Source organism: Nycticebus coucang, chromosome 2, assembly GCF_027406575.1.
Source record: "Nycticebus coucang isolate mNycCou1 chromosome 2, mNycCou1.pri, whole genome shotgun sequence".
NCBI classification, from domain to species: Eukaryota; Metazoa; Chordata; class Mammalia; order Primates; family Lorisidae; genus Nycticebus; species Nycticebus coucang.
Window position 1 is genome coordinate 56,763,352 of NC_069781.1, and position 23,021 is coordinate 56,786,372.

Here is a 23,021-nt window from a genome sequence, read left to right on the forward strand (position 1 = left end):
AGGAATGGAAGCCCTACTAGAAACTATCATAAATGAAAACTTCCCAAGTTTCACAAAGATTATGACACACTCCTTTTTAGAAGGATATCAAACACACATCATCTCACTCAAATACAGCTTCTCTAAGACACATTGTCATGAACCCATCCAAAGTCAAAATGAAAAAAAATTCTGCAAGCAGCCAGGAATAAGTGACAACTGACCTACAGGGGCAGAACCATTAGGGTGACCGCAGACTTTTCAACTGTAACTTTCCAAGCAGAAGAGAATGGTAATCCACCTTCAACATTCTTAAAAAAATCAATTTTCAGCCCAGAATTTTGTATCCTGCTAAAGTGAGCTTCAGGATTGATGAATAAATCAAATCAAACACTGAGGAAATTTGCCACAAGACCAGCTGTACAGGAAATACTCAGACCTAGTCTCAGTGTGACTATCACAATGGATCACCAGCAAAGTAACATCCAGAAGCTAAAGGTCAAAACTTAGCTTCTACACCGGTGTGAAGGATAATACTATAACAACGGACTTTCACAAAATAAGATGGATAAAACTCCACCACGTTTATCAATTCTCTCAATAAATGTTAATGGTTTTAATTTTCCACTGAAGAGGCACAGGCTGGCTGGTTGGATTAAAAAGCACAAGCCATCTATATACTGTCTTCAGGAAATGTACCTAACCTTAAAGGACAAATCAAGACTCAGGGTTAAGGGATGGAAAATAGTATTTCAAACAAATGAAAATCAGAAGAAAGGAGGGGTTACAATCTTACTTTCAGATACAGTGGATTTAAAGAACTAGTTAAGAAAGAAAGATGGTCACTTCATACTGGTCGAGGGAACAATACAACAGGAGGGCATTTCAATTCTAAATATTTATGCACCCAACTTAAATGTTCCCAGATTTATGAAACATACCTTGATGGGTCTGAGCAATATGCTATTCCATAATATCATAATAGCCAGGGATTTAACACCCCTCTTACAGAGCTGAACACATCCTCTAAACCAGTGGGTCTTAACCTGCGGGTCGCGACCCCTTTGGATGGTATTAAAGGTCTGTGGCATTAGGAAGGTTGAGAACCACCACTCTAAACAGAAACTAAAAACAAAGATACAAGGGACTTAAATGTGATCTTAAAATAACTGTGCTTAATAGACATATACAAAACACACCATCCCAAAGCTAAAGAATATACATTTTTCTTATGAGCCCATGGAACATACTCCAAAATAGATTATATCCTAGGATACAAATCATACCTCAACAAAATTAAAAGAATTAAAATTATACCTTGTATCTTCTCAGATAAGGCACAAGGCAATAAAAATGGAATTCAACTCCAACAAAAATATTCATCCCACACACAAAGGCATGGAAAATAAACAATCTTATGGTAAATGATAGTTGAGTTCAGGAAGAGATAAAAGAAGAAATCATTAAATTCTTCAAACATAACAACAATGAAGACACAAGTTACCAAAACCTGTGGGATACAGCAAAAGCAGTCTGAAGAAGGAAATTTACCACATTAGATGCCTACATCCAAAAAGCAGAAAGATAGCACATGAACAAAATCATGAACCATCTTATGGAAATGGAAAAAGAACAACAATCTAATCCCAAACTCAGCAGAAGTAAAGAAATAACCCAACAAAAGAATCATTTAGAAAATTAATGAAACATAAAGTTGGTTCTTTGGAAAAATAAATAAAATCGATAAACCTTTGGCCAGATTAACTAGACAGAAAAGTAAAATTTCTAATCACCTCAATCAGAAAAGATAAAGGAGAAATAACAACTGATACCACAGAGGTACAAGAGATTATCTCTGAATAATACAAGAAACTCTATGCCCAGAAACTTAACAATGTATAGGAAATAGATCAATACCTGGAATTACACCCTCTCCCTAGACTTAACCAAGAAGAAATAGAGCTCTTCAACAGACCAATTTCAAACACTGAGATTGAAGAAACAATCTCAGTAAAAGAATCTCTCCCCACTGCCCTCAAAAATGCCCTGGTCCAGATGGCTTTACACCAGAATTCTATCAAACCTTCAAAGAAGAGCTTATACCTATACTGCAGAAGCTATTCCAAAACACTGAGAAGGAAGGAACCTTTCCCAACATGTTCTATGAATCAAACATCACCCTGATACCAAAACCAGGAAAAGACCCAACTAAAAGATGAACCAGACCAATTTCACTAATAATTGCTCAATAATATCCGAGCCAATAAATTACAACTACACATTAAAAAAATTATACAACACAATAAAGTAGGTTTCATCCAAGGGATGCAAGGCTGGTTTAACATATGCAAATCCATAAATGTAATTCACCATATCAACAGAAGTAAAAACAAAGACCACAGGGTCCTCTCAATAGATGCAGAAAAAGCATTTGATAAAATTGAGTATCTTTTTGTAACAAAAACACTTAAGAACATAGGCATAGGTGGCACATTTCTTAAACTTATTGAAGCTATCTATGACAACCCCACAGCTAATATCGTACTGAATGGAGTAAAACTGAAAGCTTTTCCACTTGGAACTGGAACCAGACAAAGATGTCTATTGCCACTACTATTCAACATAGTGCTGGAAGTTCTATCCAATGCAATCAAGGAAGAGAAGGAAATAAAGGGCATTTAAATGGGGGCAGAGGAAGTCAAATTCTTGCTCTTTGCCAATGATATGCTCTTATACTTAGAGAACTCCAAAGGCTCAACCACAAGACTCCTGGAAGTGATCATAAAATACGGTAATGTCTCAAGATATAAAATCATTGTCCATAAAACAGTAGACTTTGTATACGTCAACAACAGCCAAGTTGAGAAGCTAATCAAGGACACAATTCCCTTCACAGTAGTGTCAAAAAAAAAAAAAAAAAAGAGAAAGAGAAAAAGAAAAGAAAAGAAAAGAAATACTTAGAAATACACCTCACAATGAGGTGAAGGACCTCTACAAAGGGAATTATGAAACCCTAAGAAAAGAAATAGCAGAAGATGTTAACAAACAAAGAATATACCATGCTCATGGCTGGGAAAGAATCAATATTGTGAAAATGTCTCTACTTCCCAAAGCAATCTACAGAGTCAATGCAATCCCATTAAAATACCAACATGGTATTTTCAAGATTTGAAAAAATAATTCTTTGTTTCATATGGAATCAGAAAAAAACCCATACAGCCAAGGTAATTCTGAGTAATAAAAACAAAACTGGAGGCATTGCCCTACCAGTCTTTAGTCTACGTTACAACTACATAGTGATCAAAACAGCATGGTATTGGCACAAAAATTTGGAACTGAATAGAAAACCATGAGATGAAACTAACATCTTACAGCCACCTGATCTTTGATAAACCAAATAAGAGCATACACTGGGGAAAAGAATCCCTATTCAATAAATGGTGCTGGGAGAACCGAATATCCACATGTAAAACACTGAAACTGGACCTGCACTTTTCACCACTACAAAACTTTATTCAAGATGGATAAAAGACTTAAAATCTAAGGCATGAAACAGTAAAAATCCTCAAAAAAAGTGTGGGAAAAACACTTGAAGATATCGGCCTGGGGAAAGATTTTATGAAGACGACTTCCACGACAACTGCAACAACAACAAAAAATAAGTGAATGGGGGGCGGCGCCTGTGGCTCAGTTGGTAAGGTGCCGGCCCCATATACGGAGGGTTGCGGGTTCAAACCCGGCCCCGGCCAAACTGCAACCAAAAATAAGTGAATGGGACTTAATTAAACTGAAAAGTTTCTGTACAGCTAAGGAGACAACAACCAAAACAAACAGACAACCTTGAGAATGGGAAAAGATCTTTGCATATTAAGAACTGGACAAAGACTTGATAACTAGGATAAGACCCAATAATCCGGGCGGCGCCTGTGGCTCAGTGAGTAGGGCGTCAGCCCCATATGCTGAGGGTGGCGGGTTCAAACCCAGCCCCGGCCAAACTGCAACCAAAAAATAGCCGGGCGTTGTGGCGGGCGCCTGTAGTCCCAGCTGCTCGGGAGGCTGAGGCAAGAGATTCGCGTAAGCCCAAGAGTTAAGAGGTTGCTGTGAGCTGTGTGACGCCATGGCACTCTACCCGAGGGCGGTACAGTGAGACTCTGTCTCTACAAAAAAAAAAAGACCCAGTAATCCCATATATCACTGGGGAAGAGACATAAATAGAAACTTCTCTGAAGAAGACAAATTACTAACAAACATATGAAACAATGCTCACTGTCCCTAATTATCAGAGAAATGCAAATCAAAACCACCTTGAGATATCACCTAATCCCAGTAAGATTAGCCCACATCACAAAGTCCCAAAGCTGCAGATGCTGGGGGGATGTGGAGAGAGGGGAATACTTTTACCCTGTTGGTGGAAATGCAAACTAATACAGCTTCTTTGGAAAGAAGTATGGAGAATCCTCAAAGATCTCAAATTATACGTACCTCCCATTTGATCCTGCAATTTCACTACTAGACATCTACCCAGAAGAAAAAAATTCATTTTATCATAAGGACATTCACATTAGATTGTTTATTGCAGCTCAATTTACAATTGCCAAGCTGTGGAAACAACCTAAACGCTCATCAGCTCAGGAATGAATTAATAAATTGTGGTACACGTACACCATGGAATACTATTCAGCCATAAAAAGATGGTGACTTGACATCTTTTGTAATATCCTGGATGGAGTTGAAACATATTCTTCTTAGTAAAGTATCCCAAGAATGGAAAAGCAATTATCCAATGTACTCAATAATAATAATAATATGAAGACAGCAGACAAGCTCATGGATGCCCACATAGGAGAAAAACTCATTTCAATTCAAGTTGGGGGGAGGGATAATGAGGGAGAGAGAAGCATGGGGGGTTGGGATGCTCTCACTGAATGGGCATGGGGTGGGGGTGTTTGGCACACCTTCTGTGTGTGGGACATAACCACAAATGGCACTCTACCTAACAAACCAAATATTTTGACCTGGCTGTTCTTACGGTCACATTAACCTGAAATAAATATACTTAAAAAAACAAGTGGGGGTGAGGTGAGAGGGCAGCCTGCAGCCGGGGACAACCATCATCATGCGCCAGTGGCTATCCATGTGGGGCAGGCAGGTGTCCAGACTGGCAGTGCCTGCTGGGAACTGTACTGCCTTGAACACGGAATTCAGCCCGATGGTCAAATGCCAAGTGACAAAGCCATCAGTGGCAGCGATGACTCCTTCAACATGTTCTTCAGCGAGACTGGGGCTGGCAAGCACGTGCCCAGAGCAATGTTTGTGGACCTGGAGCCCACCGTGGTGGATGAAGTGTGCACAGGGACCTACAGGCAGCTTTTCCACCCAAAGTGGCTGATCATGAGAAGGAAGACACAGCCAATAATTATGCCAGAGGCCATTACACTATCGCCAAGGAGATTGTGGACCTGGTCTTGGACCAGATCCGCAAACCGGCGGACCTGTGCGCAGGCCTGCAGGGCTTTCTCATCTTCCACAGCTGTGGGGGCGGCACCAGCTCTGGGTTCACCATCTCTGCTCATGGAGCGGCTGTCGGTGGACACGGCAAGAAATCCAAGCTGGAATTTGCCATCTACCCAGCCCCCCAGGTTTCCATGGTGGTGGTGGAGCCCTATAACTCCATCCTGACCACTCACACGACCCTGGAGCATTCTGACTGTGCCATCATGGTGGACATCGAGCATCCCATGTACACCAACCTCAATCATCTGATTGAGCAGATCGTGTCCTCCACTTCCCTGCGGTTTGAGGGGGCCCTGAATGTGGACTTGACAGAATTCCAGACCAACCTGGGCAGTACCCCCACATCCACTTCCCCCTGGCCACCTATGCCCTAGTCATCTCAGCCGAGAAGGCCTATCATGAGCAGCTATCTGTGGCTGAGATCACCAATGCCTGCTTTGAGCTGGCCAATCAGATGGTCAAGTGTGATCCTCGCCATGGCAAGTACATGGCTTGCTGCATGTTGTACGGGGGGACATGGTACCAAAAGATGTCAACACGGCCATTGCCACCATCAAGACCAAGTGCACCATCCAGTTTGTGGACTGGTGTCCAACTAGATTTAAGGTGGGAGTGGGGGGGGGAAAAAAGGAAGGGAAGGGAGGAAGGTTTGGCATCTACACAATGGAATCCCATTGAGCCTTAAAAAAGGAAATTCTGTCAACTGGAAAAACACAGATGAGTCTAGAGGATATTGTGTTAGGTGAAATAAGCAATCACAGAAAAACAAATACTGCCCAATCTCCCCTATGTCGGGAATCCAAAACATACAGAAGTAGAGAGTAGAATGCTGGTCTCCAGGGGCTGGGGTTGAGGTGAAGGCGAGGAGGTATTTATCAAAAGGCACCAAATTTCAGTTAGGAGAAACAAGTTTTTGTATCTATCGTACAGCCTGGTGATTATAGTTAATAACAATGTATGTATTATACACTTAAAGTTGCTAGAAAAGTAAAAATCAAATGTTCTCACCATCAAAGGTAAGAATCTGAGGTGATTCATTAATTAGCTCAACTAGTCCTATAATGTCTACTATACAAAAATATATATTTGTCAATTAAAATTAAAAAATATAAATAAAAACTTTCACCGTAAAAAGCTGAAAGTCAGTCTGTGGTTTTGTACTTCTTCCCCTGTTCCCACGAGCGGCTTGTTTGAGCTGAGAAGGACCAGTGACAAGGGCCTGAAGCATTTTAGATGATTACTCACCTGTCGATGAACTGATCGATAATGACGATATCACCAGGCTGAATCTCCTCCCTCAAGGAGCCACACGCTGTGGTCACTATGACATGTGTACAACCTTCTTCCTTCAAAGCCCAGATGTTTGCCTGGTAGTTGATTTTTGAAGGCATGATGGTGTGCTGCCTCCCATGCCTTAGGGAAGGACCAGGAAATGGTAGGAGTGAGTACCACACTACCGCGTCCTCTTAAAGCCTAGAAAACGTCAAGTGATTCTGCAGCAATGACCACAGACCAACAAAGGAGGTCTCCCGAAAACCAACCCAGTGACCACCTAAAACAAAAATTTAGGTATGCCTGGAGATTAAGAACTCACCTGCATTTCAAAAATGTAGAGCGACAGATCCTAGCATGGTCCCTGTTTCTGTGCCCTATATGAAGTGTGGGCAAAGCTGAGACTTGCTTCCAACTGTCAGAATATGGCAAGGGCACTGGAAGGCACTTCCACAGCTAGATCTACTAGCTTGGTAGCACATGTTAGAGAGCCTCCTACCGCCTTGCAAAAGCAAGTTGCTATTGTGTGAATTGCCTATGGAGAAGGCCATGGGAACTGCCTCTGAGAGCTGAAGGCCTTGGTCTTGTTTAGCCATGAGGACCAGAATTCTGCCACAACCACATGAGCTAGAACAAGACCTTGAGCTCCAGGTAAGAATACAGCCTTTGAGTGTTCTTGGGAGCATACATCGTGTGATCCCAAGCAGAAGACTCAGCTAAGCTGTGCCAGACTCCCAGTTCACAGAAACTGCATTATAAGCCAGGTACGGTGGTTTATGCCTGTAATCCTAGCACTCTGGGAGGCTAAGGTGGGCAGACTGCTTAAGCTCAGGAGTTTGAGAACAGCCAGAGCAAGAGTGAAACCCCATCTTCACTAAAAATAGAAAAAAAATTAGCTGGGCATCATGGTGTGCACCTGCAGTCCCAGCTATTCTGGAGGCAGAGGGAGGAGGAATATGAGGTTGCAGTCAGCTACCATGACAATATTGCACTCTACCCAGGGCAATGAAGAGAAAAGAAACTGTGATGTAATAATGTATGCTATTTTAAGCTGCCAAACTAACAGTAATTTGTTACACATAAATAGAAGTTTACAGTTTGACTAACTTCTAACTATCTGATAAGATTTGTCCTTCTGTAATAATGGAGCAGCACTAGGCTTATCAAGAAAACAGTGTAGACACTGCTATATAACCCACTTCAGAAACTCCCAAAGCCACTTCCCACAAACATACAACTACTACTAACAAGTAGTAGTTCACGAATGAAACAGTTTTCTTATCTTGATACTCAGAAGGGAAAAAAGAGAAACATTTCCTCTTGCAGCTGGAACTGAAACCATGCTTAATTTTTTCCTGTGCCTTCTTCTTTTCCCCCTATTTATTTATTTATTTAATTTTAGATGGAGCCCCACTGTGTTGCCCTTGGTAGAGTGCTGTAGAGTCACAGCTCACAGCAACCTCAAGCTCTTGGTTGGGCTCAAGCAACCCTCTTGCCTCAGCCTCCCAACTAGCTGGGATTACAGGCACCCGCCACAATGTCTGGCTATTCTTTTTTTTTGCAGTTGTCATTATTGTTTAGCTGGCCCAGGCTGGGTTCCAACCCGCCAACCTCAGTGCAGGTGGCGGGCACTGTAACCACTGTGCTCTGGGAACCGAGCCTATGCTTCAACTTTGGATACCTGATCTTTTCCAATCCAAGGTGGAGGACATGAGATCTTTGATCTGCAAAGTCAGTACAACTTACCCAAAACTGCACATGGTAAATAAAGGTAACTAAGATATTCTTACTATACCAACACATAAAAAACTCAGACCTACATCATTACTCTTTCTAAAACTTAAGGTAATTTTAAATTCTCTAGTAGTAACAGAAAGCTTAAAAAAAAAACATACCTTGCAAGCAGAACGCAATCAACATTTTTAATCTTCCCCAAAATTAAGGCATCAGATGGCTGCATACAATGAAAAATGATAATTTTAACTCAGTGATTTTAAAACATGTATATAAACAACTAAAATTGTTCAGTTACAACTGGATTCATGGAAACTTGGAGTCTGAGGATACAATTTACAGAGGAGGCTTTATTTGATATCAACATAATCATAGAGCTCTCGATAGGCACGGAGATCCACAGGCCTCTGAAGATTGCCTTGGGTGCCTGTGTAGGTACCATACAGTTAGATTTGTTTGTACCAAGTATCCCAGGGGACTCTGAGGGCAGACTGGTCAAATTTAAATGTGTCAAGGGTATATGGCAGGTTCAAGGACAGGCGTGAAAGCCAAAGGCAAAACAGATAGGCAGTCATGGTCCTATACTTAAGAACTCAGCACTGAGCCTGTCTGCTTGTATTAACCGGGTCTAAGATGGCCATGGACTGACTTGAGGTGATGGAGGCTAGAAATGCACTCAGAATCAAGGAGTTTAAGAAAGTGGGCTAAGATGATAGGACTTGGAGGACGGTAACAAGGACAATCTAAGAACTCAGCTGAAAAGGATGGTTTGGATGGAAGGCCAGATAAACAGCTTTCACAGAAGAATCAGAGAAGCTACATCTGGAAGTAGCAATATGGAATTAACAGAAGGTAGACACCCTCACCCCGGCCTCGGCTGGGTGGACATGGGCTTGAAGAATAGCAGCCTCTCCAAGAAAAGAAGGAGTTTTACTTCTAGTTCAACTCTGCATTTAAATTAATATCAACTGTGTTCTAGATCCCCAAGACAATCCTTTCAGCCAAAGCTTACTAAAAAAATACCTCCGTATTTAATATATGATGTATATAATTTCATCATATACATTGTGTGGTGTATAACTCCGTATTTAATATATGATGTATATAATATATGATGTATATAATTTCATCATATACATTGTGTGGTGTATAACTCCTGGACTCAAATCAGGAAGCTGATTTGCATGCAGATTTAAAAAGCACAGCTGCTATGTATGACAGAAGTTTCTGTCTGGCTTCTAGCAATGAAATTTGAGAAGTTATTTATTTTGTATTCAAAAGCCATGTCCTCAAGATACTAAAATCTGAGGCATCTGATGTATGCCCTGAGACAAAAGAAATAAACAAGCAATTTGGCATTTTTTTTTTCTTGACACAGTCTCACTTTGTTGCCCTGAGTAGAGTGCTGTGGAGTCGCAGCTCACAGCAACCTCAAACTCTTGGGCTCAAGCAACCCTCTTGCCTCAGCCTCCCAAGTAGCTGGTGCCCACCATAACACCCAACTAGTTTTTCTATTTTTAGTACAGACAGTGTCTTGCTCAGGCTGGTCTCCAACTCCTGAGCTCAAGCAATCCACCCACCTCGACTCCCAAAGTGCTAGGATTATGGGCGTGAGCCACCATACCCAGCTAAGCAATTTGGTTTTTAACATAAAAATCAAGCCAACAAAAAGAAAAGCTAACATGTCTCCACTCATTAGATGTTAACCTTGCCAAATGGAGTATCCACATATTTTTCAGTTCTTCCTTCTAAAATTTCTGGATCGTCCAGGCCTGTTCCACCAATTATTCCAATCTAAGGGAGAAAAAGATGGAGAAAAAAATGTATAGTTTTTGGTCACTTTTTATTAGAAAATTATTTTAAGAAAATTCATTTATTCATACTCATATGCTCTTCATTATTCATGCTAAGTTCTTATTATTTTTTAAAAAATCTGAAAATAACTGAATAATCAAATATTTGAAGCCCACCTGTATTCCAGAAATAACCAAAATGCAGGCCACCTTTTTAGACTACATCACGTTTATTTCTGACTGTTCAAATTACAAATAAGCACAGAAAGGTACTATAACTAGCTTAAGTTAGAAAATCAGACCTAAAAGTAGGCAGATGTGGTTGTAGAAAATACTTTCTAACCAACCTCATTTTCTTTGACAAATGGGACCATGGAATATAGAATGTTCAAAAGACACAGAGACATAAAATGTTAGGTATATCCATTTGGTAATGATTTCCCCTCACTAGCCTATTTGATAAGGGAACAAGAGATTTTTCTTCCTATGCCTCTAGAATCATAGCCAGGGAAGGGAATGCAGACAAGAGGAGACTAGCATAACCAAAAAAATTACCCTCACATATATTTATGAAATCAAACCATGATTCAGTTATGCATGCAAATTCATATACACAATAAATTAATATATATAAATATAAGTAATTCAAATTCATAATTTTTTTAAGTTCAAGTGTTGTATTACATTTTTCAGACTATCTTGAAAGTCTTTGTCCTCTAGGACTAAAATTAACTAATGACGAAGAGGCACAAACAAGAACAATTACAAAGATAAATGTTAACTAAACTGTCAACACTAAAAATTAAATAACTGAAATCACGGGGAAGCTTTCTCTCGCCTAATACTTCCCAAAGCAGTAACCTGAGTATTGTTTTATTTTTTTCTTAACTCTCAAAGAAAAGCTTTAAAGCTATTTTCAGTCAGGTAAAATTTCTTCTACATAAAATAAAGAAGCCTCATAAGGAAAAAATAAATTCCAGAGTTGAGAATTAATTGAACATACAAGTTAAATTTCAAGTCAGGTTACACGAGTTGAGTTCTATTAACACGTGGGAATAATGGTCACCTATTCTGGCCCTTGGTTTCCTGAAAAAAAAAAAAAAAAAAAAAAAAATTAACAGAACAAGAAAATAAGGGGTATTTAGTGAGATTTTCCTGAAGAAAATCTGCCAGTTTCCCATACATGGTTCTGTAATTTGGGACCTTAAATGTGACCCCCACAATTAAGTAGATAAGCCAGTTTTTTGACACTGGCGCCACCTTGTGGTGTATATCACTGAAACTGCAGCAGGTTTATTTATTTGTTCATTTATTTATTATCATTTTTTTTTTTTTTTGAGACAGAGTCTCACTATGTTGCCCTAGTAGAATGCTATGGTGTCACAGCTCACAGCAACCTCAAACTCTTCGACTCAAGTGATCCTCTTGCCTCAGCCTCCCAAGTATTTGGGACTACAGGCACCCACCACAATGCCCGGCTATTTTTCTTTTGCAGTCATTATTGCTTAGCTGGCCCGGGCTGAGTTAGAACCCACTAGCCTCGGTGTATGTGGCCCAATGCCGTAACCACTGTGCTACGGGTGCCAAGCCAGGTTTATGTACTTTATATCAAGTAGCTTAACGCAGGTGAAGACTAACCAGTATTACACTTCAAGTCAACAGAAGTGCTCACCTAAGTCAATACATTTAAATTGTTCCAGTTTAATAGATTTTTTTAAAAATCACATTGTTTTATGCAATCCTCACCCTTCCTCTAACCTGGCTTCTCCATTTTACCCTTCATTTCATGTACCTTTGAAGCACCACAGGTCAGGGAGATGCTAATAAATGGTCCCGTCCACGTCCTCACCCTGGGCCATAGACGTGAATTGCTGACTCTCAGTCCACTCCTCAGAATTGAGCTACTCATGAACACTGTGGCTTTTTCACTCTTACCACTTTGTCTTGGCTGTTTCTGGATGTTCACTGGGCCATCACATCCCAGATTTGGGACTCAACACTGGATCCTTACGTTCATATACACAAAACAAACACGACCTTATTTGGAGCCACCCTTTTCATTTAGGTGAGCTAGCCCAGCAAGGCAGCAGTTAAGAAAAGCAAACCAGCTGTCCTGCTGAAATTCAGTCCTTGAGCTCACCCCCAGCAGTCCCAAGCTTCAATCCACACCACACTGGCTGCCTGGCAACTGTGCAATAAGGCAGCTGGCAACGCAGCGCTCAGGAAGGAATGTGTAGCACTGACATGAAGGTAAGGGTGGCTATCATTCTCCAGAAAGACTACAATGGGGTCTCTGGCACTGGAATAATCTGCAGAATAATCCCATCCAGTCGCTCAGTTGGTTCTAGTTGTTCAGGGAAACCCACCTGTTGCAAGGGACACTGCAACAAGTGAGGCAGCTGAACACTGCCACCCCAGTGAACTGGACTGCTAAGATGGGGGCCAGCAGTGCCACGATGTGGCCAATGTCGCCACCTGCTGGCTCTACAGCCAAGTACAATGGGGATGACCCAAGCCCTGATGGCTCAACTCTGCTCACAGCACCCTGAGCCTCTAAGTTCATTCGTCAACTCAGCACCTGCCTTAGTAATAAAGTAACCGAGTATTTATATGTCATAGGCACTGTGCTAAGTGCTTCAGTGGCCTTATCTCATTTGATCACTACCACCCTATAAGTAGGCTTTCTAGGATTGTACACATTTTACAAATGGGTACACACATTTTAAAAAAGTTTATCTAAACGAATCTGAAAAAGCAAAGCCAGGATAGAAATCCAGGTCTTTTGGGCTTAAACACCAAGATGTACTACCTCCTGCATCACGTACGGAATCCTCCCTGGATTCCTCCACAACACTACACCCTCTTAGAAAAGCTGTATTTTCTCCATGTTGTGAGGCAACATGCTCAGAGAGGTCAACTTCTTCACCAAGGTCACAGAGCAAGCACAGAAACAGTAACCGGGTATCTGAGTGAATCAGCTCAGAGGGAAGGAGGATTCCTCCGCAATGACCTCACCCATATTGAGGAACAATGACCCTCCTGGCCCAGATGCATCAGTCCTCAGTACAGGCAGTTGCAGACCAGACTGTCCAGGAAAATGTTCAAAACCTGAAATGAAATTTCTGCCCAGTCAGGACTTCTTCAACAGACAAGATAAAGTTCTGAAATAGCACCCCCTCCCCATCCCAGGGCAATCAAGGTCATTGCCAGATTTTAACACCTAGAGGTGTTAAAACACACTTTTCCACTGACAATCAAGTCTCTAGAAGACTGTGCAAGCATTTTATCCAAATGCTAGTTCATCTGCCAGAACGGTTACTTCCCCAAAAATGAACAGGGTACATACCTACCCCTACCCTGTGTCTATTTCCCCTGATTATTGGCTGCAAGAGATTTGCCCAACCCTACTTAGACTCAGAAATTACTCACCATCACTTTGAGACCTGGATACACCACACTCTGATGATTTTCTCAAAACACCCTAACCACAGCAATTGAGACTAGCTCATGCCAAGGAGCTGGGTACCTGAGTGCTCTAAGCGCTTGATGAGATGAGAGAGCCAGAGCTAGAGCTGACACAGTCCCTGATGTAAGCATTTCAGTCCTTCAGCTCTGGTCACCACGACAAGTTTGAGAAGCACAATAGCAGAAAGAAGCCCCATTATTGAGACGGCCTGGCTTTGAGGCCTCCGAGGGCCTCATAAATTCCCAGAAGCCCAGCTGGATGGGGGGAGAGCAGCAGAATGTCTTGGCCTGGGAGAAGTGTTAAAAACCTGCAATATGGTTCATAGTAACAGCTGGGGCTTCATCTCTGTCAAGACACCCCCCTCTGTAAGCCATTCCTATAGGCAATGGTTATGGGATGAGTTGTGCCCACCTCTAAATTCATACGGTTTAAGTTCTAACTCTCAATACCTTAGAATGGGACTGATTGGAGGCAGGGTTTTTTTTTTTTTTTGGCCGGGGCTGGGTTTGAACCCACCACCTCCGGCATATGAGACCGGAGCCCTACTCCTTGAGCCACATGCGCCGCCATGGAGGCAGGGTTTTTAAAGATGTAATTAGGGTTAAATGACATCACTGGGATGGGCCCTACTGCAATATAACTGGCTCTATGTTTCACTATGGTTTATCCACACAAAAAGTCAGGGTGATGCTTGGTCCCCAAATGTGGCAGCATTGGGAGGTGGTATTTTAAGAGGCATCTGGATCACGAGGGATCCACCTGCATGAAGGGATTAAGGCAGTTCTCACTATCTGGACTGGATCAGTTCCTGCAAGAGTAGGTGTTATAAAGCGAGGTTGCCTCTCCTTTGCTCTTCCCTTTTCACAGGCTCCTGGTCCCCTTCTGCTTCTCTGCTATGTTTTGACATAGCATGAGACCCTCGCCAGAAGAGGTCAAACGCAGCTGTCCAATATTGAACTTCTCAGTCTGCATAGTTAAGTAAAAACCTCTTTTTCCTTATAAAATTACCCAGCCCAATGGACAGAGTCTTTTCTCATGAAGACAAATGGCCAATAAACTTATGAAAAAGTGCTCATCATCTCTAATTTTTAGAGAAATGCAAATCAAAACCATTTTGAAATAATCACCTAGCCCAGTGATAATGGCCCCAAACATCATGATGTCTTAACGCAACAGATGCTGGCATGGCTACAGAGAGAAAGGAACACTCTTTACGCTGTTGGTGGGACTGCAAACTAGTACAGCCTTTATGGAAAGGACGTATGGAGAGTCCTGAAAGACATAGCTGTAACTCTGACTTGAACCATTCACGTGTAAATTATATAACCTAATGATTTGTACCCCCATATTAATATGAAATAAAAAATATTAACTATTAAAAAAAAACTTTACTGTATTTTCAGAGCTCTCCTATCTCCTGTGCTTATGGAACAATGATAGGCTACATCCGAGTTCCTCTGGAGTCAGCTGCTGGATACTAGAACTCACCAGGGAGCTTTCAATACCAAAGTCCAGGCCCCATACTCCAGAAATGCTAGTTGGACAGGGCACAGTTTGTTTTTAAAGCTCCTTAGATGGTTCTACACTGTACCCAGAACTGAGCACCCTGCTCCAGGGCCTAGACCATAATTTCTGAAGTGAGGACTAGCTGTGTGCTAAGTTCAATGAACAATCCCCCCAAGAGATTCTATCTATGCCCTAATCCCCAGAATCTGGGAATGTCACCTTTATGGGACTGAATCAAGGATTTGGGGATGGGGATTATCCTCGATTATCTGGCTGGGTCTTCAATGTAATCACAAGGGTCCTTATGAAAGGGAGGCAGGAAGGTCAAATACGGAAGAAGGTGAAGTGAAGATGGAAGCAGAGGGAGAGATAAGGGGATGTGAGCCAAGAAAGGCCAGTGTCTCCAGAAGATGGAAAAAGGCAAGGAAACAGATTATCCTTTAGATCAGGGGTCCTCAAACTTCGGCCCGCGGGCCACATGCGGCAGTGTGATCGTATTTGTTCCCGTTTTGTTTTTTTACTTCAAAATCAGGTATGTGCAGTGTGCATAGGAATTTGTTCATAGTTTTTTATTTATTTATTTATTTATTTATTTTTGTAGAGACAGAGTCTCACTTTATGGCCCTCAGTAGAGTGCCGTGGCCTCACACAGCTCACAGCAACCTCCAACTCCTGGGCTTAAGTGATTCTCTTGCCTCAGCCTCCCGAGTAGCTGGGACTACAGGCGCCCGCCACAATGCCCGGCTATTTTTTGGTTGCAGTTTGGCCGGGGCCGGGTTTGAACCTGCCACCCTTGGTATATGGGGCCGGCGCCTTACCGACTAAGCCACAGGCTCCGCCCAGTTTTTTTTTTTTTTTTTTAAACTATAGTCCGGCCCTCCAACGGTCTGAGGGACAGTGACCTGGCCCCCTGTTTAAAAAGTCTGAGGACCCCTGCTTTAGATCCTCCAGGAGGAACCGGCCCTGTAAGATCCATTTTGGAATCCTAGTTCTGTAAGAGAATACAGGTCTGTAAGAAAATACATCTCTGTTGTTTCAAGTCACTCGGTTTGTGGTAATTATTGTTACAGCAGCAATAAAAAAGCTTGTTGAAAATCCAGGTGCCCAACCTTTTCAAAGCCCCCTAGGTCAGTGGCTGTCATAGTGGGCATCTGAATATCCTGAGGCTTGCTAAATAAAACCCAGATCTCTGTGCCCCACTGCTAGAGCACCTGATTCAGTGCTCCACCTCAGGTGGAGCCTGAGAATTTGAATTTCTACAAATTACCAGTGATGCAAATGAATCACACTTTGAGAACCACCGCTTGGAACACTTTTGGGACGCAGACTAGAATACCATCCAGGGTCCACTGCTTATAAAAATTTACATTATCTGCTTCCTCATCTGTGCCTATAAGGGTAAGATTTTTACTTAATCCATAGAATTGTCATGGGAATCCAGTGAAATAAGGCACTAATATCAGTTACCTTTTCTCTAGACTCTACCATTCCTAGCAAAAAGCAAACAAAGATCAAAATAAACTTCCTCAAAGCAATCAAAAAGAGTCCTTATTCCTGGTCAGTGCACAAGCCTGGCTGCCCCTCTGCCTCTCTTCAGCAGGGAATTTCTCAGGGATTTAGCCCAGGGATCCTCCACCAAGTCTCAAAAAGGTCTCTTGGATTTACTTTGATGATGATGATAATAATAATAATAATGATAATAAAAAGAGGTCTCCTGGAGATGCCTGGAAACATGGGGACACTTCTGGCTATCACAATGATTGGGAGGAGTGCCACAGGCATTTGTGGGCTAAGGATACACTTTATGTCCTGCAATGCTCAAGGCAGTTGTACAAAAGGAAGAAGTGTCCTACCTCAAAAACCATCGGGTCCCTAGGCAAAGAAAAAAACCAAAACAAAAAAACTCAGACCCACCCACAAAAGGACCATATCCCCTTCTTGTCATAGCAACCATGATTAACAAGTTAGTATCTTTGGTCTCCCAGATTGAAAGCTGGGAAGCTGCTGGAGAGAGGCAGAGTGCAAAGACCTTGTACGGCCTTTCTGGAGTTAAGCACACCACCTGCCCATGCTGGAGGACAATGTCTCCTTGAGGTCATTCCAGACAATGCCAGGAGTTACTCCTATGGCCTCTCACCACAGCTGCCATCTCCCAGGTGGTATCCTCGCCCCCATGCCCGGTCCACCTCTCACTACAGGAAGCCCCCAAAATACCTGTCTGAACTACTGCTACTCCACGTGGCTTCCTCCACCCCCAACCTGCTATCCACTCTGCACTGAGAGCAAAAAACCCCTCAGTATCTCCTGCCCCTGCCCCTACCCAGCAGTATCGCAGAGGGAGGAAGCCTACACTCATCTTTCCTGCCTCCAAAGTCAAGGACCCCTATTTCCCACTTTGAAATGGCCCACCAGTACTATCATCTTCTGAGTTTTTTAAGTAAAAAACAGACATCACCCCTGTTTGTTCTTTTGGCACTCCTCCCATCTTAGCCACCTCTCTGTCCTGCCTGTGAATTCGACCCCTAGTCCAGTATCTCCACTACCTCAATGGCTCCCACCCTAGACTTCAGCAACAGTGAGATGACTTCTGGCCTGATCGCCTCGCTCTTCCCCCACACAGATTATTCTATACACAGGAGCCAAAACAGTCATTCTAAAATGTAAACCAGATGCAACCTCTCTGCTCATAACTCTTTAATGGCTACTAACACACTTAAAATTCAAATTCTTCACGATGTTCTACAAAGGCCCACAAGCTGCACGCACCCAATCTGCATTACGCACCAGCACTGATATTTCTATTCCTACAACAAGCTCACCTCTGCAGAACCTTGGCTTTAGCTGTCCTGACCCCAAGTCTTTCCCCAGGTCTTCACATGGCTCTTTATCCTCACTTCAGCTATAACTTAGTTTCAGTCCATTTGGGTTGCTATAACAAAATACCACAGACTAGGTGGCTTACAAACAATGGAAACTTCTTTCTCATAGTTCGAAGACGAAAGCTGGCAAATCCAAGACCATGGCCAATTCACTGTCTGCTGAGGGCCCACTTTTTGGTTCATAGGTGGCATCTTCTCACTTGGTAGGAGAAAGGAGACTTTCTGGAGCCTCTTTTCACCCTTGGTAGAGTGCCATGGCATTACAGCTCACAGCAACCACCAACTCCTGGGCCTAGGCAATTCTCTTGTCTCAGCCTCCTGAGTAGCTGGGACTACAGGCGCCTGCCACAACACCCGGCTATTTTTTGTTGCAGTTTGGCCAGGGCTGGCGCCCTACCCACTGAGCCACAGGCACCGCCCTGGAGCTTCTTGTATAAGGGCACTAATTCCATTCGTAAGGGCTCTACTCTTGTGACCTAATCACTCCGAAAAGCCCCATCTCCTGATATCATCACATTGGTGATTAAGTTTTAGCATATGATTTTTGAGGGAAGACTATTGCACAGTTTAAAATTCACCTGCCTAGAGGCCTTTTCTGACTCCCCTTTCCCAAGTGACTCACTGTTGTTTCACTCATGTTGGTAAGTTTTCCATCCCCACTAGTACATAAACTTAAATAGAGGTCATTACTTACTTGAAGAAGCCCCAAAGGTTTGCAAGTATTCAATAAATACTTAGATAGGCTTCCATCAGTAAACAGCTAGTTTGAACAATACACCAAATGTTATACTCGTCTAAAACCCAATGGGATTTTTCACCTGAATGAGCTAACTGCATTTTGTGAATTGGGAATGAATTTAATGTTTCACGCATGGTAATATCTCCATTTTATTAATAAAAGGGAAGTAGTGGGGCTGACAGTAAACAGAGTGCTTAGAACCAGGCTGGGTGTATTACAAGTTACTGTATTTAAATCCAGCAACTCCCAAAGTAGGTGATACTAGAGTTCCCCTCACAGTTGAGGGCCCTAAGACAGAGGGGATTAATTTGCTGATAAGGAAGTGGCGGTGCTGGGATATGAGGTTGGGTCTCCTAGCTCCATAGCTCTTCCACCACACACCAGCATCAAGTGGGGGCAGTGAATAAAACCTCATACACCCCCTCAACAGTGGTATACATGGGGCTCAGACACACAGATGTGCCTCCTACAGGAGGCGCAGTGGGAGGTGGCTTACTTCATGCAAGCACTCAGGACTCCCTCTTCCTCAAGGATGACCCACATGCGGTCACTTCCATTGTGAGTAAAGTTACATAATAAAACAGGGCATAGAGACCATTTTTCAGATTTCAGAACTGCCTGGAATCTGGTCGGCTGAATGCCAGGTTCTGGGCCCAATTCTATCATTACCTGGGTCCCGCTGTGTAATTCTCAACATACCAGGTGACTTTTCTGGGCCTTGATCAGCTTTATGTCCACACAAAGGGATCTGTGTGATGGCAGCTATACGGTCTTGAAGGAATGTCCCAGTTCTACCATTTTATAATTTAGAAAGAGGACATGGTTGTTATTAACCCATTTTGCTCTGGACACCAGTAAGTCATATTTTCTACATAGAATATTTCCTTAGAAGTGTGGAGGATATGGTGCTGGAATCATGGATTCTCAACAGCAAAGCTGTCATCTGTTCTAACCTAACAGAGATAGCAGCACGCAGTACCAGTACCAAGGAAAATTAAGATTTTATATCCAGCAGCTCACTAAGACCCAAAATAGATATGATTCAATATTTACATCAGGCCTCTGTGAATACATTGCCCACTTGGCACTTAAATGCACTGCATTAATTTTACAGAGAAACTGTGTGTCAGGGAGAATGCTAACCCAAATAAAATGCAACTGTTTTAAATGGCACTTGTTAAGGCTATTCCTACAAGGAAAGGGCAAAAAGGCGTGGCCTAATGACACCTAACATTAAATTAATTGTTGGAGAAAGGATAATTCAAAATTAATCTCAGGGCTCAGTGCCTGTGGCTCGAGCAGCTAAGGCGCCAGCCACATACACCTGAGCTGGCGGGTTCGAATCCAGCCCGGGCCCACCAAACAGCAATGATGGCTGCAACCAAAAATTAATCTCAGTTCCCTACTTATAAGCATTACCACTTAATAAGCTCAACAAAGACAATATAATTCTAATCCTCCTAGCAAATTCTGCAGAAAAATCCCCAGGGCATAGATGGACACCTCAAAGAAGTCACATACTTCCCACAAGAGTTTCATGAAAACTTTCTGCCTTGTCCCCGCTGACTGGCAGGAGTGAAGCCTTTTATAAATATTTGCTAAATGCAAAATTTTCAAAATAACAAAATAAGTTTTATATCTAAATCTGACTGCAACACCCCGCACCCCTCTCCTGGTCATAAGAGGCTTATTAAAACCTGCAGGGGCCTGATACACTAACCTGGCTGATTACACACTGAGGCAGAAATGGGCCTTCTCCAGGGCAAACTGCAGACAGGGGCTGGGAATCAAAAGACATGCTCGAAGACCACTGCGGACCTCCCTATGCCATTGGTCAAAAACGTTCTTAGCTTATTAACTAACAGCCTAGAAGAGGTCTTAGGTTTTATCACCAATTTTTCCTTACATACTGCAATCCCAGCACTGTCTCACGACACTAGGAAAGAGGCGTTTAAAAGCCCTAACATAGCCGGCTGCAGCCGTGAGAACTCATGCCCTCTGGACAAAGCTTCCCGCCACACAATGATCCCTCGTGCTGAGGTCTCCGGGGGGGCCCCTAGGGCACATGGTAAGTGAGGGCTTAACTTTCGCGGCTACAAACAAAGCAGTTCTCAGCCTAAGGCCTCCAAACAAGGAGCGGTCTTAAGGAGCGGAAGCCCTTCCTTCTTTTCCATGTTTAAAAGATAGTCTTAGAGCCCCGCCGGCATTACGCTGCAGGGGAAAATTCAGCACCAGTAAGGCCTAAGTTTGGAGGAAGAAGCCGGAAGCAGGGGAAAGAGAAAGTATGCAGCTCTCCCACGTGGCCCGCGGGCAGCGAGCCCAGCCAGAGCACGGAAGCCCGAGTCCCGCAAGGCGCAAGCAGTTGGTCTCAACAGCTGCCGGCGCCCAGCCGCGAGGGCCACCTGCTGGCTCTAGCCCGGCGCAGTTCCTGGGAGAAGACCGGTGCCGCAGAGGGCTGGCGGCAGCTCAGATGCAGACCCACCTCACCCGCTGCCTCCTGCAGGGGGCAGGGGGTTGCCTGCGTCCTGCCGAGAGCGAATGTAGTTCAGCCCCAAGGTGGAGGGGTCCGTCTGTAGGCGGACACTCTCCCCACTGGGCAAGGGTGTCCCGAATGCCGCGCCTCCGTCGCTCCCCGCCGCGGCCGGGGCGCACCGGCAGGGCGCATGGCCCGATGTGCTGTCCCCCACGGCGGGGGCGAGAGGGCACAGGGCAGGGCAGGTCGCCGCATCCGGGCGACACATCTCACCTTCACTGCGGAGGTGGCGGCGCTTGAGGCCATGTCTGAGCCGGGGAGACTGCAGTGGACGAGTGGCTGGGCCAAGGGAACGAAGCCGGCCGAGGAGCAGCAGTAGGGTAGACCACGCAGCGCTAGAGAGAAGGGCGCAGAGTCCGGTCGCTGGCCCTGACTCCGCCTCTTCCTCCCCGGGACAGCTGGATTGGCTCCTTGGTGGGATCGCCTCCGCCTCCCCCTCCTCAAATCCAGGTTTCCCCCGTCCCGCCCCTTCTGCAGACCTTTCCGGTCCTCTGCCCTGTGTTTTTTTTTTCCATCCCCAGTTATAAAAGCGGACTCATGAGAACGATAATAGAGAAGATCATTTATTGATTGCTGTGCTGTTCCAGACTGTGTTTTGCACTTTAATTAGGTTACTTAACTGTCACAAAAACCCTATGAGGGAAAGCAGCATTCCCTACTCGGCTCAACTGCAAAATCAGGCCGGCCTGCGTTCCAGGAGTTCTTGCAAAAGGTTGAAATGTAGCAAGGAGGGGACCCGGAACCCGCCCCTGGTTGAGAGTTCCTGAACTGATTACTCTGGCTGGTGGGGCGGGGGCGGGGCTTGCTTTTCCTTCCGCTGCGAACCACCCATCGGTTTAAGTTTTTCCTTTACTCCTAAAGGACTCAGCTGTCCTGGCTTGACCCAACATTCAGGGTTGACAAAAGGGAAAGAAACAGAATAGCATATTACTGGATAATCTTTCAGATTTACGAACTATGGGTTACTCATGTTAAGTTTGAGGGGAGGTTTTTAAAGTGTTGAGCCCCTGCCCAACTCCCAGGCTGGCTCTACAGGGCAGGGGCCATCTTTAACTCTTCCCACCTGGAGTAGCAACCAGTACACCTAGATTCAGAATCCGGGCTCATGTCCCCATCATTCGACACTAGCAAGCCACACACACACCCCTTTACCGGGATAATCCCTCCTTCTCAAAGCTGCCATCCTTTCCTTTTGGGATAATCCAGTTTAACCTTCCTAAATGGATTAAACTCTGAATCAAAGGGATGGGTGGCAATGATCTTAAGGGTGTTCTGTGAGATGGAGAAGTGCTACAGATTAGTCTGGGGATGGGAAGAGGGGCTGAGGAAGGAGATCCTTTCCTCTATCCCTACAGCAGCAAAACATGGAAGTAAGGCGCCAAGTACAAGTTCATTAAAAATAGAACTCTTATGTTAGCCTGGGTGTTGCCCATATAATCTGTTTTTCTGGAACAGAATAGACTTTCACTCACTCATTATTATTTGCCTTAGATCCAAATGTTCTCGCAATGTAAACTTTTCTTCTGTTACAAACATCTTTTTTTTAAGTTATAAAATGAAATGACAAAAGAGAAAAGTAGATCAAGGTGCTGGGAGTCCTTCATAG

At 43.6% G+C, this 23,021-nt stretch overlaps 1 protein-coding gene and 1 pseudogene across 5 annotated transcripts in view; one reads left to right on the forward strand and one right to left on the reverse strand.

Moving 5' to 3' along the window:
- The window catches only part of MTAP (methylthioadenosine phosphorylase), a 75,445-nt gene extending 53,663 nt beyond the window's left edge, over positions 1–21,782 (reverse strand). The window contains exons 1-4 of one of the 5 annotated variants that reach the window (XM_053571496.1): positions 21,629–21,782; positions 10,207–10,293; positions 8,661–8,719; positions 6,739–6,906 (exon numbers count right to left, since the gene is read on the reverse strand). In XM_053571496.1, the coding sequence (XP_053427471.1) occupies positions 6,739–6,906; positions 8,661–8,719; positions 10,207–10,293; positions 21,629–21,661 (347 nt within the window). In that variant the 5' untranslated portion in view covers positions 21,662–21,782. Of the gene's footprint in view, positions 1–6,738; positions 6,907–8,660; positions 8,720–10,181; positions 10,294–11,295; positions 11,379–13,307; positions 13,527–21,364; positions 21,495–21,628 lie in introns of those variants that run through there. The other 4 variants (XM_053571518.1, XM_053571529.1, XM_053571491.1 and 1 more) reach the window with 4 other exon arrangements.
- On the forward strand, positions 5,161–6,092 carry LOC128568536 (putative tubulin-like protein alpha-4B; annotated as a pseudogene).
- Positions 21,783–23,021: the final 1,239 nt, after the last annotated feature.